At 37.7% G+C, this 16024-nt stretch overlaps 1 protein-coding gene and 1 non-coding gene across 2 annotated transcripts in view; both read right to left on the bottom strand.

Annotated features, from left to right (window-relative positions):
* The window catches only part of LANCL2 (LanC like glutathione S-transferase 2), a 50293-nt gene that overhangs the window by 20507 nt on the left and 13762 nt on the right, over positions 1-16024 (bottom strand). The window contains exon 3 of the mRNA XM_064575456.1: positions 412-619. Coding sequence (XP_064431526.1) covers positions 412-619 — 208 coding nt within the window. The remainder of the gene's footprint in view (positions 1-411; positions 620-16024) is intronic.
* On the bottom strand, positions 9769-9875 carry LOC123836249 (U6 spliceosomal RNA). Its single transcript, XR_006788923.1, has one exon. It is a non-coding gene; the product is annotated as a U6 spliceosomal RNA (small nuclear RNA).

Genomic DNA, 16024 nt, shown 5'->3' on the forward strand with positions numbered 1-16024 from the left:
CTCTTCGAAAAAGAATATAAACCAAAAGGTGCAATAAAAGTTTTATACTCTCTAACTGTTCCAAAACAAATGAACCTAAAAAATAACTTAGGATAGTGAATCTAAGGCACAGATACAAGCTAACTTTCATGCAGTGAAGGCAACCAGAAATTATTTAGGAAAAAGAGTAAAGTCACACGAAGAAACAGGTCTATCTCTCCCCAGATTAAGGCAGACACAAGCTTGGATAGAAAGGAGGCATATGATCTTCTCATTATGCTCAGCGTTAACATACAAACCTCCTTCACTTCTTGGAAAGATCCGCTGGCAACAGCAGACGAATTAAAAAATAATTTCCTTTTTGAATGTCTTTCTACAGTAAGACCTTGAATTGAGAATTTAGAAAAAATACTTCCAGTTTGAAAAACTCACTTTGTGATGCATTCCTGGGACTCACAGTCGCTTCTGAGTTTGTGATACACCACAGCTCCTACAGCAAGGGGTCCGGCGTCTCCGCAGAGGAAAGTGACCCTGCGGCCATTCAGGTTCCGAAGTGTTCTCTTGACGTAATCCAGGGACCGGAGCAGGTGGGTCTGGTCACCCGTGACCCGATACAGCTGCAGGTACAAAAGGGCTATGCCTGGAAAATGCCCCCCCGGCCCCAAAGAAAAGCATCATTACCTTTCTTTTTCCACCTTCGGGACATTGTTTTATGATCACATGAAAAACTTACATAAACCCTAAGTTTCTGAAGGGGCATCATCAAACAAGTTACATCTGATACATCTTTAAAAAACAGAGACAAAGAAAAGCCCTCAGGGTAGAAAAAGCTTAAACCAAGTTGAAATCCATTATCTTGCTAGTTGCTTTGTTACAGTGATTCGGTACATCCTAGACAAGGTAAATAAAACATTAAGACTTCCCAAACATTCCCATTTTCTGTACGCTCATTTCAAGATTTTATTCCTTCTCCACTGTATTTGAAGCTAACTTGGATCCTTTTCTTTTTACTTCTCATATAATCATTTCCAAATTAAATCACTACTTTCTAAATTGTACACCCCTTTCTTTCTAATTTTTCTATTTCTCACAAGTTTTCAATTTTCTTTAGTGACCAAGCTATCCAAATGAACAACCAACCAGTGAGTCAACTCACGGTTTATGGGATAGCCGTATGATGCAGAGTAAGGTAACAGACACAGAAGACAGAGTCTATCACCTATGCAACCTTCCTATCTTAAAGATTTTATTTATTTACTATTGAGGGAGAGCACAGACTCTGAGCTGAGCGTGAGCCCCATGCGGGGCTCAATTTCACGACCCTGAGATCACGACCTGAGCTGAAACCAAGAGTTGGGTGCTTAACCCACTGAGCCACCCAGGTGCCCTGTAACCTTCCTATTTTAAAGAACAAATCCAGACACTTGAGTGAACCAGAAAGGGTTTTTTTCCTGAAAATCTACAGACGATGACCTACACAGCTTCTGAAAGAAGCCTGCTATTATTCCTGGACTCCAGTCACTATGATGGCTAAGTAAAAAAAAAACAAAAAACAAACAACTGTATAAATATATACTTAATAAAATATATTGCAGAGAAAGTATTGAAGAAAATGATATGATGGTGAAAAGGCCAAACAGAACATTTATTCATGTTTGAATTGGGATTCTCTAATATTATGTTCTTTGTCTAATATCCTACTCTCACTTCTATTATTTTTCATTTTGCTTTTTACTTTATGTTGTTTTAATTGTTTCACTTGCATATACCTGACACACAATATTACAGCACTTTCACGTGTACAACACAGCATGCATGGTTCACCATCTATGTTCTGCTAGGCACTGTGTTTTTAAATTTCTCTAAATAGGTAGGGGTTTTTTTTGTCCTTTAATTCTCTATTTCAGAGTATCCTACTTCCTTTTCAAATGCTTAACCTCTCTCTCTCTACCTATATTTGAAAAGTCCTTTTCTCATTTCTTTTTTCTTTTTAAAGATTTTATTTATTTATTTGAGAGAGAGAGAGAGTGAGAGAGAGAGCGCAAGAGGGAGTAGGGTTAGAGGGAAAAGCAGACTCCCTGCCGAGCAGGGAGCCTGATGTGGGACTCGATCCCGGGACTCCGGGATCATGACCTGAGCCGAAGGCAGTGGCTTAACCAACTGAGCCACCCAGGTGCCCTCATTATTCATTTCTTGAAAGTTGTTTAAGTCAGACAAATATAAAAGTACCATATTTGTAAGCCTTGGTAAAGTATCCTTCCATAGGAATTATTTATGAGGTCCTGTATTTAAGTTGTTTTTGTATTGAAGAAATTGAAATTACAAACATAAAGAAAGCAAGCTAAAGGTACCTAGAAATTTCAAACATACTCATTTTAAAAGGTTTACAAATAAGTACCTCATGATTGACTCAGAAATCCTTAAAAAATAGAATGATGATGTGGTCAGCCTATGAACCCTAAAACCTATAGTTATATATGTATTCAATGCTTAAATATTTTAATTAATTAAATAATTAATTTTAGGGGGGGAGAGGCAGAGGGAGAATCTCAAGCAGGCTCCATGTCCAGCACAGGGCCCAGTGTGGGGCTCACTCTCACAACCCTGGGATCATGACCTGAGCCAAAATCAAGACTGGGATGCTTGACTGACTGAGCAGCCCAGGCACCCTATTTATTTTTTTAAATGTTAGCCAGGTCTTTTTTTAATTAATTTATTTATTTTTAAGTAATCTCCACACCCAACGTGGGGCTCGGACTCTCAACCATGACATCAAGAGTCACATGCTCTTCCAACTGAGCCAACCAGGCGCCCCAGTGCTTAAATATTTTAAAGTAAATGATAGGCAAAATATTTTTTTAAAAAGTCATCCTAACATTCTGCCCTTGAATACTTCAGTATGAATATCTAAAATATATAAAGCCAAAATAGCATTATAGCATTATAACTACCAAACTAATAATTAGTAAGTGAGACTGAGCTGTGGTATATTTTTTAAGTAAATCTTTATGTCAGTTTTGGTACCAGTATCATCCTTGTTTCATAAGATAATAGGAAGTATTCCTTATTTTCCTACCTCTGAAACAGTTTAAAAGTAGCAAAGAAAAAAAGTAACACTGAGATTTCCTGTTCTTTTTTTATTATTTTATTTTTTAAATTTTATTATTTTTAAATTCCAGTATAGTTAAGGTACAGTGTTATATTTGTTTCAGGTGTACAATATAGTGATTCAAGAATTCTATACGTTATTCAACGCTCATCACAACAAGTGCACTCCTTAATCTCCATCGCCTGCTTCATCCACCCTCCCCTGCCCACTTCCCCCTGGTAACCTTCAGGACATTATATACCACATCTTCTTTATCCATTCATCCATCAGTTGATGGACATTGGGGCTCTTTCCATAGTTTGGCTATTATCAATAATGCTGCTATAAACATCAGGGTGCGTGTACCCCTTCAAATCTGTATCTTTGTATCCTTTGGATAAATACCTAGTAGTGCAACTGCTGGGTCGTAGGGTAGCTCTATTTTTAACTTTTTGAGGAACCTCCTAACTGTTCTCCAGATTGGCCGCACCAGCTTGCATTCCCACCAGCAGTGCAGAGGGTTCCCCTTTCTCCATATCCTTGCCAACATCTGTTGTTATCTGAGTTGTTCATTTCAGCCATTCTGACAGGTGTGAGGTGGTATCTTATTGTGGTTTTCATTTGTATTTCCCTGATGCCAAGTGATGTTGAACATTTTTTCATGTGTCTGTTGGCCATTTGTATGTCTTCTTTGGAGAAATGTCTCTTCATGTCTTCTGCCCATTTTTAATTGGACAATTTGTTTATCTGGTGTTGAGTTGTGTAAATTCTTTTTTAAAAAAAATATTTTATTTATTTATTTGTCAGAGAGAGCACAAGCAGGGGGAGCAGCAGAGGAAGAGGGAGAAGCAGGCTCCCCATCAAGCAGGGAGCCCAGTGCGGGGCTTGATCCCAGGACCCTGGGATCATGACCTGAGCCGAAGGCAGACGCTTCACTGACTGAGCCACCCAGGTGCCATGAGTTGTGTAAATTCTTGACATATTTTGGATACTATCCCTTTATCAGATAAGTCATTTGCAAATATCTCCCATTCAGTACGTTGTCTTTTGGTTTTGTTGACCGTTTCCTTTGCTGTGTAGAAGCTTTTTATTTTGATGTAGTCCCACAAAAAGAGTAGCACTGGGATATCCTGGTCTTTGAAAGAAACTGTGTCTTAGTTTATTGTTTGTTTCCCCCTAGTTTTATTAAGGTATAAGTGACAACATTGTATATGTAAGTGTACAACAGAGTGCTTTGATATATTTATGCATTGTGAAAATATTACCACAATCAGGTTAACAAATCCATTACCTCACATACCATTTATTTAATGTGTGTGATGAGAACACTTAAGATCTACTCTCTTAGCAAATTACAAGTATACAATACAGCATTATGAACTTTAGTCACAATGCTGTACATTAGATCTAAGAAACTGGTGTATCTTGTAACTGAAGGTTTGTACTCTTTGACCACCATCTCTCCCATTTTTCCCACCCCGCAACCTGTGGTAATCACCATTCAACTCTGTTTCTGTGAGTTCATTTAAGAATTCATATATATGTGAGATCATGGTTCTGTCTGGTTTATTTCACTTAGCATAATGTCCTCTAGGACCACCCATGTTGTCACCAATGACAGGATTGTGTTCTTTCTCGTGGCTGACTAATGTTTCATTACATCCACCTAGATGTAGGTATAGACACAGATGTACATGTACATGTAAATATAGATAGAAATAGATAAAGATACCACAACTTCTTTATCCATTCAACCATTGGTGGATACTAAGGTTGTTTCCATGTTTTGGCTATTGTGAATGATGCAATGAACACAGGGGTGCATGTATCTTTTCGAGTTAAGTTTTCTCCCTTTGGAAAAATACCCAGAAGTAGAATTGCTGGATTATCTGGTAGTTCTATTTTTAATTTTTTACATTTACATTCTCACCAAAAGTGTACTAGGGTTCCCCTTTCTCCACATCCTTGCCAACATTTGTCATCTCTTCTATCTTTAATAAAAGCCATCTTAACAGGTGTGAGGTGGTATCTCATTATGGTCTTGATTTGCCTTCTTTGGTCCTTGGCCCATTTTTTAAATTGGATGATGATGATCATCATCATCATCTTTACTATTGGGTTGTATAAATTTTTTGTATATTTTGGATACTGACCCTTTAGCATAAATATGGTTTGCAAATATTTTCTCCCGTTCTGTGAGCTACCTTTTTTATTAACTGCTTCCCTTGCTGTGCAGAACCTTTTAGTTTGATGTAGTCCTCCTTGTTTATTTTTTCTTTTGTTGCCTAAGCTTTGGGTATACAAATAACCATTGCCAAGACCTGTGTCAAGGAGCTTTACCCCTATGTATTCTCCTTACAGTTTCATGGTTTCAGGCATTACATTTAAAGTCTCTAATCAATTTTGGGTTAATTTTTGAGAGTGGTATAAGATAGGGGTCCAGTTTCATTCTTTTGCATATGACTCTCCAGTTTTCCCAATATGATTTATTGAAGAGATGATTTTTCTCTGCTGTGTGTTCTTGTTCCCTTGGTCAAGGATTATTAACCATTTATGCTAGGTTTATTTCTGGGCTCTCTATTCTGTCCCATTCTGCTATGTGTCTCTTTTCATGCCAGTACCATATTGTTTTGATTACTATACCTCTGCAATATATTCTGAGATCAGAAGTGTGATACCTCCAGCTTTGTTCTTTCGGAAGACTGCTATTGCTATTCTGGTTGTTTCGTAGTTCCATGCAAATTTTAGGTTTTTTGTTTATTTTTTTTACATTATCTATAGATCTCTTTGGGAACTATGAATATTTTAACAACATTTCATATTCAATATTCATAACAACATAACAATATTTAACAACATTAATACTTCTAATCCACAATAATGGGATATTGTTCCATTTATCTGCATCTTCTTCAATTCTTTTATCAATGTCTTATAATTTTCAGCATATAGGTCTTTCACCTCCTTGATTAAATTTATTCCTAAGGACTTTTCTTTGATGCTATTATAAATGGAATTGTTTTCTTAATTTCTTTCTCCAATAGTTTACTGTTAGTCTATAGAAACACAACTGATTTTTGTATATTAATTTTGTACTGAATTTGTTCATCAGTTTTAACAATTTTTTGGCAGGATCTTTAGGGTTTTCTGTATAGAAGATCATGTCACCTGCAAACAGAAACAATTTCACTTTTTCTTTCTGATCTGGATAGCTTTTATTTCTTTTTCTTCCCTAACTGCTCTGGGTACATGTATATATTTGTTATTTCCTCTTGATGAACTAACTCCTTTATCATTACATAATAACCATCTTTGTCTCTTCTTAAAGTTTTTGAAGTTGAAGTGTATTTCTTCATAAGTATATCCATCCCTGTTCTATTTTGGTTTTCATTTGCATCAAATGTTATTTTTTCCATCTCTTCACTTTCAGCTCTTTCACTTTCAGCAGACCATTAAAGCTGACATGAGTCTCTTGTTAGCAGCATATAGTTAGGTCTTGTTTTTTTATCCATTCAATCACTCTATTTCTTTTGGTTTGATAATCCACTTAAATTTAAAGTACTTACTAATATGTAAGGTCTTACACATGTCATCTTATTCATATTCTGGTTGTTTTATATTTTCTTTCTACCTCTTTTGCTGTCTTCCCTTGTAATCTGATGATTTTCTGTATTGGTACACTTTGGTTCCTTTTTAAAAATTGCTTGAATACTACTATAAGTTTTTCCCTTGTGGTTTATATAACATATAACATTCTATTTTAAGCTGATAAGTTAACTCTGACCTCATACAAAAACTCTACTCCCTTCAACATTTTGTTTCTAATGTCACAATTTACATATTCTATATTGTATATCCATTTAAAAATGTCATAGCTATAGTTATTATTAATATTTTTGTCCTTTAACTTTTGTGGTAAAGTGATCTACATTATTACAGTGCCTGAATTTGACTATACACTTGCTTTATCAGTGTTTTATATTTTCATGTTTGCATCCTTTCATTTCAGCGTAAAGAACTAATTTCAGCATTTCCTGGAAGGCAGGTCTTGTAATGAACTCCCTCAGCTTTTGTTTGTCTGTGGAAGTCTTTGTCTCTCCTTCATTTTGGAAGGACGGCTTTGCTGGGTATAGTATTTTTACTTGGTATTTTTTTCCTTTAAGGACTGAATATATCAACCTACTCTCCTCCCAGCCTATAAGGTTTTCCTGAGAAATCCACTGATAGGTTGATGGGTGTTCCTTTGACATAGGAGTTTTTTGTCTCTTGCTGCTTTCAAAATTATAAAATTATCCATGTCTTTGACTTTAGACATTTTATTATAATGTGTCTCAGTGAAGTACTCTTTGGGTTGAAAATACATGGGGAATTATAGGCTTCATGAACTTTGATGCTCATTTCTCTCCCCAGATTTGGAAAACTGTCAGCCATTATTTCTTTAAACAAGCTTTCTGTCCTTTTCTCCCTCTTTGTCCTTCTGTGACTCCTCTAATGCATATGCATTGTTTCACTTGATGATACCCCATAATTCACATAGGCTTTCTTCACTTTTTCTTCATTCTTTTTACTTTTTTCTCTTCTGACTTTATAATTATAAATTACGTGTCTTCAAGTTCATAGAGTCTTTTGTTCTGTTTCTTTCTACTGCTGATGCTTTCTACTGCATTATTTTCATTTCATTCATTGTATTCTTCAGCTCCCCAATTCCTCTTTGGTTCTTTTTTTTGTTCTTATGATTTCCATCTCTCTGTTAAACTTCTTGTTTTACATATTGTTTTCCTGATTTCGCTGAGGTGTCTTTCTGTGTTTTCTGGAAGCTCACTTCTTCAAAACAACTAATTTGAATTCTTTCTCAAGCAAATTGTAGATCTCCATTTCTTTTGGAGTAGTTACTAGAAAATTATTTTGTTCCTTTACTGGTATTATTTCTTTGATTTTTCATGTTTCTTTAAGCCTTACATTGTCGTCTTAGCATTTGAAGAACTACTCACCTCCTCCCGTCTTTACTAACTGCCTTCGGGGGGAAAAAATGCCTTCTGTCAGCCCTGCTAGGGATTCTGAGGCTTTATCATACCTTTTCTATGAATATGCCTACTCCAAACTTCTTGTCCCCTCTTAGGAGTGAATTCTTGTGATTGTATGCCTTCTCCTAATTCCACAAAGCCAGGCTACATGCTATGAGTCTCCTGTTCGCTTTCCCTACAGCAGTGCTAAATGCCCAAGTTTGTATGTTCTCTTTCACTTCTACAGGGTTGAGCTGGCTTTCTACTTATTCTAACTGTCCACAAAGACTTGTACTCTGCAGGTATAGGGTGGAGCACCATGTCGGTAAGGAGAATGAAATGTCAGAGATGCCCGTGGGTCAGATGGGGCGATTCACAGGCCAAGTATTCCCATCAGCTAGTGGCCAGGCTTCCTAATGGAGTGTGTGATTAGTAAGATCTGTGTTCCTTGTTGAGTTCTGAACACTGGCTGTTATGCTCCCAGTCTCCCTGCCCCTCAGTCATGTAGATCACCCCTGTATTCTGAAAGAGTGAGAGAGAAGTGAGTGTCTTTGACAGCATCCTTCATAGCTGGGGAAATAGGAAACTCACTCACATGCTCTCACTTTCCCCTGTGGGAGAAACTGCAGGCCGAGTTCATCTTTTTGCACTGAGCTGTGCCACCTTGGAGATGGGGTGACATAGGAAAAGTGAAACTGTTCTGCTTACTCTCTTCAGTGTTCCCAATCTCAAGATTTTTTTGTCCTCCCAGTGGTGTGCTTGGAAGTTCTCTACTGGATTCCTGGGTCCCACAAAGGTACTCTCACCTGTGTGTGATTGCCACAATCAGTGTTCTTTGGGGGAAAGATGGTAGAAAACTCCTGTTCCACCAATTTGCTGATGCTATTCTTGGATTTCCTGTTCTTTCAAGGTTTGGCAAAATTTCACAGTGAAATTTTGGGGGTAGATCTTGAACAACATTCTCAAGTTTTTATTTGGAAGTTTGTCTATTTAGATGTTACATCTCTCCTGGGGTGAGGTTTGGTAGATTATGTATTCACAGAGAATTATCCATTTCATTTACATTGTGAAATAAATTTATACACAGTGAAAAGGAGTGTGGCTTCTAAAATTTCCTGTTTCAATGGTTTCTCCACCTCATTTATAATGTTTCTGTACCTTCTTCCCCTATCTGCAAACTTCTGTTTGGATCTTAATTATATAATTAAAAGTAATCAATGTCACTATAAGCTTATACCTACATTCCCTCAATCATACCTTGGCTATGGTCCTCTACTACAGGGTTGGCCACCCCCCCCTTTCTTTGTAAAGGGCCAGATAGCAACTTTATGTTACTCTTTAACGTCCCCATTCAGTCTCATTGCATACTCTTCTGCTTATCTCAAAATTCTTTAGAATAAAAAAAAAAAAGAATATAAATATATACTAGCAATAAGTGAAAGCTCTGTGCTGCACATTGTCATCAGGAATTGGTATTGTCAGTGTTTTGGAGTTTGTCAATTCCCTAATAACATACGATGTTGAACATCTTTTCATATACTTACTTCACATCTGTATTATCTTTTTTGGTGAGGGCCTTTTAGATATGTTGTGCATTTTGTAGTTTACCTCACACAAACTTTGTACATATTTTGTTACATTTATACCTAACCATTTCATTTGGGGTGGACTGCTAATATGAATGGTATTATGTTTTTTTTTTTAATGGACTGCTTCATGAATGTGTACGTCATCCCTGTGCAGGGGCCATGCTAATCTTCTCTGTATCGTTCCAACTTTAGTATATGTGCTGCCAAAATGATCACAAATGGCACTGTTTTTAATTTCAAATTCCACTTACTCATTGCAGTTACATAGGAAAGTGACTCACTTTTCTATATTAACCTCATATCCTGTAACCTTGCAATAACTGCTTGATTTTTTTTGTTGTTATTTCTGATTTTCTACATAGAATGATCATGTCATCTGCAAAGACAGTTTTATTTCTTCCTTCCCAATTTGTATACCTTTTTATTTCCTTCTACAGTCTTACTGCATTAGTTAGAACTTCTGGTACAATGATGAAAGCAGTTGTGAGAGAGAACCTTCTTGTCTTGTTGCTGACCTTAGCAGGAAAGCTTCAAGTGTCTTATCATTAAATATGATGTTAGTTTTAGGTTCTTTTGTGGATGTTCTTCACTAAATAGAAGAACTATTCCTAAGTTTCCAGAGATTTTCTGTCAAGAATAGGTGGTAGATTTTGTCAAATGTTTTTCTGCATTTATTGATATGATGATGTGATTTTTCTTATTTAATCCCACTCCACCCTCATATCCCACTGTATCATTTCAAGGATAGAGCCAGCACCTCATAATAACAAAATATTCCTAATTCCTACCTCTCGTCCCTTGTATCTCGATGTCATTCAATTTACTTATATGTATTACACACATTTAAGCATATATATCATATAAACATGATTGAGTAATGTTATTATTTTGAACAAATATTTTACACAAATGTTATTTTGAACATATAGTTTGACCCATTAGAGTAATTAAGAATAAAAAAAAATAAAAACTATTATTCCACTTTCACCTATTCATTCTCTGATGTTCCTTTCTTTATGTAGATCCAAGTTTCTGACCTATACCCTTTTCCTTCTCAAAATAACTTGTTTCAACATTCTTGCAGGTAGGTCTACTGGCAATAAATTCCCTTAATTTTTGTTTGAGGTTTTTATTTCTCACTAACTTTTTAAGGCTAACTGAGCAGGTTACAGAATTCTAGGACCCTGATTCTTTCCTCTCAGTATTTTAAATACTTCACTCCACCCTCATCTTGCTTATATGGTTGCTGAAGTCTGGTGTAATTCTTATTTTTGCTCTGCTATAAGTAGGACATTTTTTTTCCTTCTGTCTTTCAAGATTATTTATTTATGGTTTTATGAAGTTTGAGTATAATATGCCTACATGAAGTTTTTTATTTTTGGTCTACCTGTGGAGGGTTTTTTTTGGTTGGAGGGCATCTATCCTATTTGGTGTTCTCTGAGCTTCCTGGATTTATGGTTTGGTGTCTGATGTTAATTTCTAGAAATTGTCAGTCACTGTTGCTTTAAGTATTGCTCCTCTTTTTTTCTCTGTTCCTTCTCCTTCTGATATTCCCATTTCATAGATGTTATGCCTTTTGTCATTGTCCCACAGTACCTGAATATTCTCTACTGGGTATCTTTTAGACTTTTTTTCAATTTCATTTTCAGTTTTGGAAGTTTCTATGTCATTCTCAAGGTCACTAATTCTTTCCTTAATTGTGTCTTGTCTGTAACAAACCTATCAAAGGAATTCTTCATTTCTGTTATAATACATTTGATTTCTAAGCATTTCTGTTTTATTCTTTCTTAGAATTTCCATCTCTCCTGGGGTTTCAAAGATGACATTGGAGTAGGCAGACCCTAGACTTGCCTCATCTGAAAAATACAACTAGGTAACTATTGAATCATCCTGAATACATCAGAAATCAACCTGAAGACTGAAGGAACAAACTCCAAAACTAAGAGAAGAAAAGAGGCCACACTGAAGAGGTAGGAAGTGCAGAGACATGGTTTAGGGGAGAAAAGGATCACGAGTGTTGTGGGAGGGAGGGAGCAGAGGTGGTAGAGAAGGGCAAGAGAGAGGAGCACACAGGGGGACGCACAAAAAACATTTCCCCAAAGCCACTGACTTGGAAAATGAAAGGGGCTAAATTTCGTTAAGTTCTTGCAACCAGTGGGGCTTAAAACCTGTTGTTTTAAAGGTCAGCAGACTTGGCTGCAATAGAGCCCAAAGGGCACTGTCCAAATCCTGGAAGTAAGGCAAGCAAACAACCCGAGGGACAGATAGCATGGAAACAGGGATCTGAAGAGTGTCTGGGGCACAGAGTGGAGAGATTATTTGCTCTTCTTGGAACATGTCCCTGAAGAGCTGTATTTAAGTGGATGCCTCTCCAGGAACAAAGGAGCTAGCTGGCGCCATTTCTCTCTCCTGACCCGAAGCATAAAGAGAGTCACTTGCAGGAAGCAGTGCAGTGCAAACACTGGCTGCCTAACTTTTTGCACCAAGAAGCCCTACCCCTCTGTGCTCTGGTGAGACTGCCTTCCAGTCACACTTCCTTCAGTTCCAGTGCAGAGGGTCCTTCCTCCAAAGACCAGCACAAACTCATGCCCACATCACATCTCCCAAACAGGGAGTCCCGCAGGGCCTCAGTTGCAGTGGAGGTGGTGACAGGTCTCACTTCAAAAGCAGAAGAGCACACCTAGTTAAAACTTGCCACATTCAGGCCAGGCACCAAACACTGCCCACAGCAGGCAAGGACAGCCTCTGCAAACGACTGGTCTGAAGGACAGAGAAGCCAAAAACATCAGTACAGTGCAAGCAGCACACACCAGAGACACTCCCTGAAGCGCCAGGCCTTGGGCACTGCATGAACACTTCTCATAAGGCCATTACATTTAGGAACATGAAACATAACTGGCTTTCCTAACACACAGAAGAAGGCAGAGATTTAGACAAAATGCAAAGACAGAAGAATTTGTCACAAATGAACAAGATAAGGCCATGACCAGAGATCTAAGTGAAACAGACACAAGTAACATGCCTGATGGAGAATTTAAAGCAATGATCGTAAGGATACTTACTGGGCTTGGGGCAAAGCACAGAAGACATCAGTGAGATCCTTACCATAGAGATAAAAGTTAAAAAAGAATCAATCAGAGATGAAGAGTGCAATAAAAGAGATCAGAAACACAATTGAGAAATAAACATCAGGCTGGAAGAAGTAGAGGAACAAACTAATGACCCAGAAGACAATGTATGGAAAGAAATGAAGCTGAAAGAAAGAGAAAAAGGAGAATTATGCAACATGAGAATAGATTTAGGGAACTCAGTAACTCCATCAAATGTAGTAATATCTTTATTATAGGAGTCCCAGAAGAAGAAGAGAGAGAAAAGGGGGAAGAAAATTTATTTGAAGAAATAATAGCTGAAAACGTCCCTAAATTGGGGTAGAAAACAGAAAGCCAGATACAGGAGGCACAGAGAACCCTGAGCAAAATCAACAAAAGAAGGTCAATACCAAGACATACTGTAATTATATTTGCAAAACATATTGATAAACAAAAAAAATCTTAAAAGCAGCAAGACAAAAAAAGTCTTTAACTTACAAGGGAAACCCCATAAGGCTAGCAGGAGATTTTTTTTCAACAGAAACATGGCAAGCCAGATCAGAGTGGAATGATATATTCAACATGCTGAATGGGAAAAGTATGCAGCCAGGAATACTCTATCCAGCAAAGCTATCATTCAGACTAGGAGGAGAGATAAAGAGTTTTCCAGACAAACAAAAACTAAAACCACTAAACCAGCCCTGCAAGAAACATTAAAGGGGACTCTTTGAGTGGAAAGGAGAGACCAAAATTGAAAAAGACAAGAAAAGATCAGAAAAAAAATCTCTAGACAGAATAACAAAACAAGTAATAAAATGGCACTAAATACATTATCTATCAATAATTACTCTGAATATTTGTAAATGGACTAAATGCTCCAATCCACAGACAAAGAGTAACAGAATGCATTAAAAAAAAAAAAAGACTCATCATATGCTGCCTACAAAAGACTAACTTTATTTCATTTAAATTCAAGTAGCCATCATTAGTTGTTGATGTAGTGTTCAATGATTCATTACCTGTGTATAACGCCTAGTGCTCATCACATCATGTGCCCTCCTTAATGCCCATCACCCAGTTACCCCATCCCCCCCCCAACCTCCCTTTCCATAACCCTCAGTTTGTTTCCTGGAGTCCAGAGTCTCTCATGGTTTGTCTCCCTCTCTGATTTCTTCCCATTCAGTTTTCCCTCCCTTCCCCTATGATCCTCTGCACTAATTCTTATATTCCACATATAAGTGAAACCATATGATAATTGAAAAGACTCACTTTAGACCTAAAGTCACACGTACATTGAAAGTGAAGGGACGGGGGCGCCTGGGTGGCTCAGTTGGTTGAGCGACTGCCTTCAGCTCAGGTCATGATCCCAGAGTCCTGGGATCGAGTCCCGCATCGGGCTCCCTGCTCTGCGGGGAGCCTGCTTCTCCCTCTCCCACTCCCCCTGCTTGTGTTCCCTCTCTCGCTGTGTCTCTCTCTGTCAAATAAATAAAATCTTTAAAAAAGAAAAAAAGAAAAAAAAAAAGAAAGTGAAGGGACGGAGAAATATTTATAATGCAAACAGATGACAAAAGAAAGCCAGAGTTAGCAATATTTATATCAGACAAACTAGATTTTAAACCAAAGACTGTAATAAGAGACAAAGAAGGACACTATAGGGTAGGAGTTAAGGTGGCAAAGGATTAGGGGGACCCTAAGCTTGTGTCGTCCCACAAACACAGCTAGATATTTATCAAATCATTCTGAAAACCCAAGAAATCAGTCAGAAGTCTGAGAGAACAAAAACCGCAAGTCTACAAGTAGAAAAGTGACCTCTTTTGGAAGTTAGGAGGTGCAGAGAGTTGAATTGGGAGAGATACAGCTATGGATACAGTTGCAGGGAGGAAGCCTACTTACAGAAGTTACCACAAAGTATTATAAGCAAAATCTGAACTTTTAGAGGTCTGCTACAGTGGGGAACATTAAGGTGCTCAGGTGTGAAGTGGGGCAGAATCCCAGGTGTGACACCGTTGTCCGAGGATCCCTTGGTTTGCAAGAATGGGTGGCGCCTAAGTGCTGCACTGTTCCCAGGCACTGGAGTATGGAAGCCAGCTGAGAACAGCGAGTGTTGGTGCCGGCTTTCTGCTCTGTTTGGACATAAATTTAGAAAGGCTGGGTGGTTGTGTGACCACTTTCCTGGCACGGCCCAGCAAATGGCAAAGGCATGGTGAGACCCTCCCCTGGAGGAACAGTATGGATCCACGCTAGAGAAGTCGATAAAATTTGGAGTTTTGAAACTCAGTTTTGCACCTGAGATAAAAAACCTCAGACACAGGCAAGGTAAACGTAGGGTTCTGATGAAAACAGGGGACACAAGAGTGATTGACTGTTCTTCTGCGAGGGCTCACTGAAAAGTGTGGGCATGAATTTTCACCTCCCAGGCTAGATAGTGGGATACTGCCATATTCATCCTACCCATCAGTGCTGAAAGCCTTCAGGGAGGAAAACAGCACCACCTAGTGGAGGCCGGAGCTGTTTACACCAAGCCCTGCACCCCTGTGCCCTGGAGGTGCATTTCCACTGAAACAAGTCAGCCTGAGATCTCCTCCAGAAGACCAGCACGAACTACTTGCCAGCACTAAGCTTCCTGATCATAGAGTGCCGCAGAGCTTGAGCTCTAGGGGTAAATAGGATCGAACTGCCTTTTTACTTTTATTACTTATTTTATTATTATTTTCGAATTATTTTCTTATTTTTTGATTCCTTCGTTTTTAATATTAATTTTAAATTTACTTATATGGATATACTTTATGCATATATTTTTTATTTTTTACTTTTATATTATATTATTTTATTTATTTTATGTTGGGATCTAGATCTTTTTAACAAGCAGACCAAAACACCCAGGATCTAGTTGCTTTGTTTCTGTTCTATTTTTCTTTATCTTTTATGGTTTTTTTCCCTTTCTTTCTTCTTTTCTAGACCAAAATGATGAGATGGAGAAATTCACCCCAAAAGAAAGGAAGTACAACTCATGGACAGAGATTTAATCAATACAGATATAATGTGTCTGAACTAGAATTTAAAACAATGATTATTAGGAGACTAGCTGGGCTTGAAAAAAAGCATAGAAGACACCAGACAATCACTTACTGCATAGATTAAAAAAAACTAAAATCTAGTCAGGCCAAAATTAAAAATGCTATAACCAAGACACAATCCCAAATGGAGGTCATAAAAACAAGGATGGATGAAGCAGAGGAGCAAATTAGTGATACTGAAGATAAAACTATGAAAAAC

Source organism: Mirounga angustirostris, unplaced genomic scaffold (assembly GCF_029215605.1).
Source record: "Mirounga angustirostris isolate CCGP_5_RB_7025 unplaced genomic scaffold, mMirAng1.0.hap1 SCAF_12, whole genome shotgun sequence".
Lineage (NCBI taxonomy): Eukaryota > Metazoa > Chordata > Mammalia > Carnivora > Phocidae > Mirounga > Mirounga angustirostris.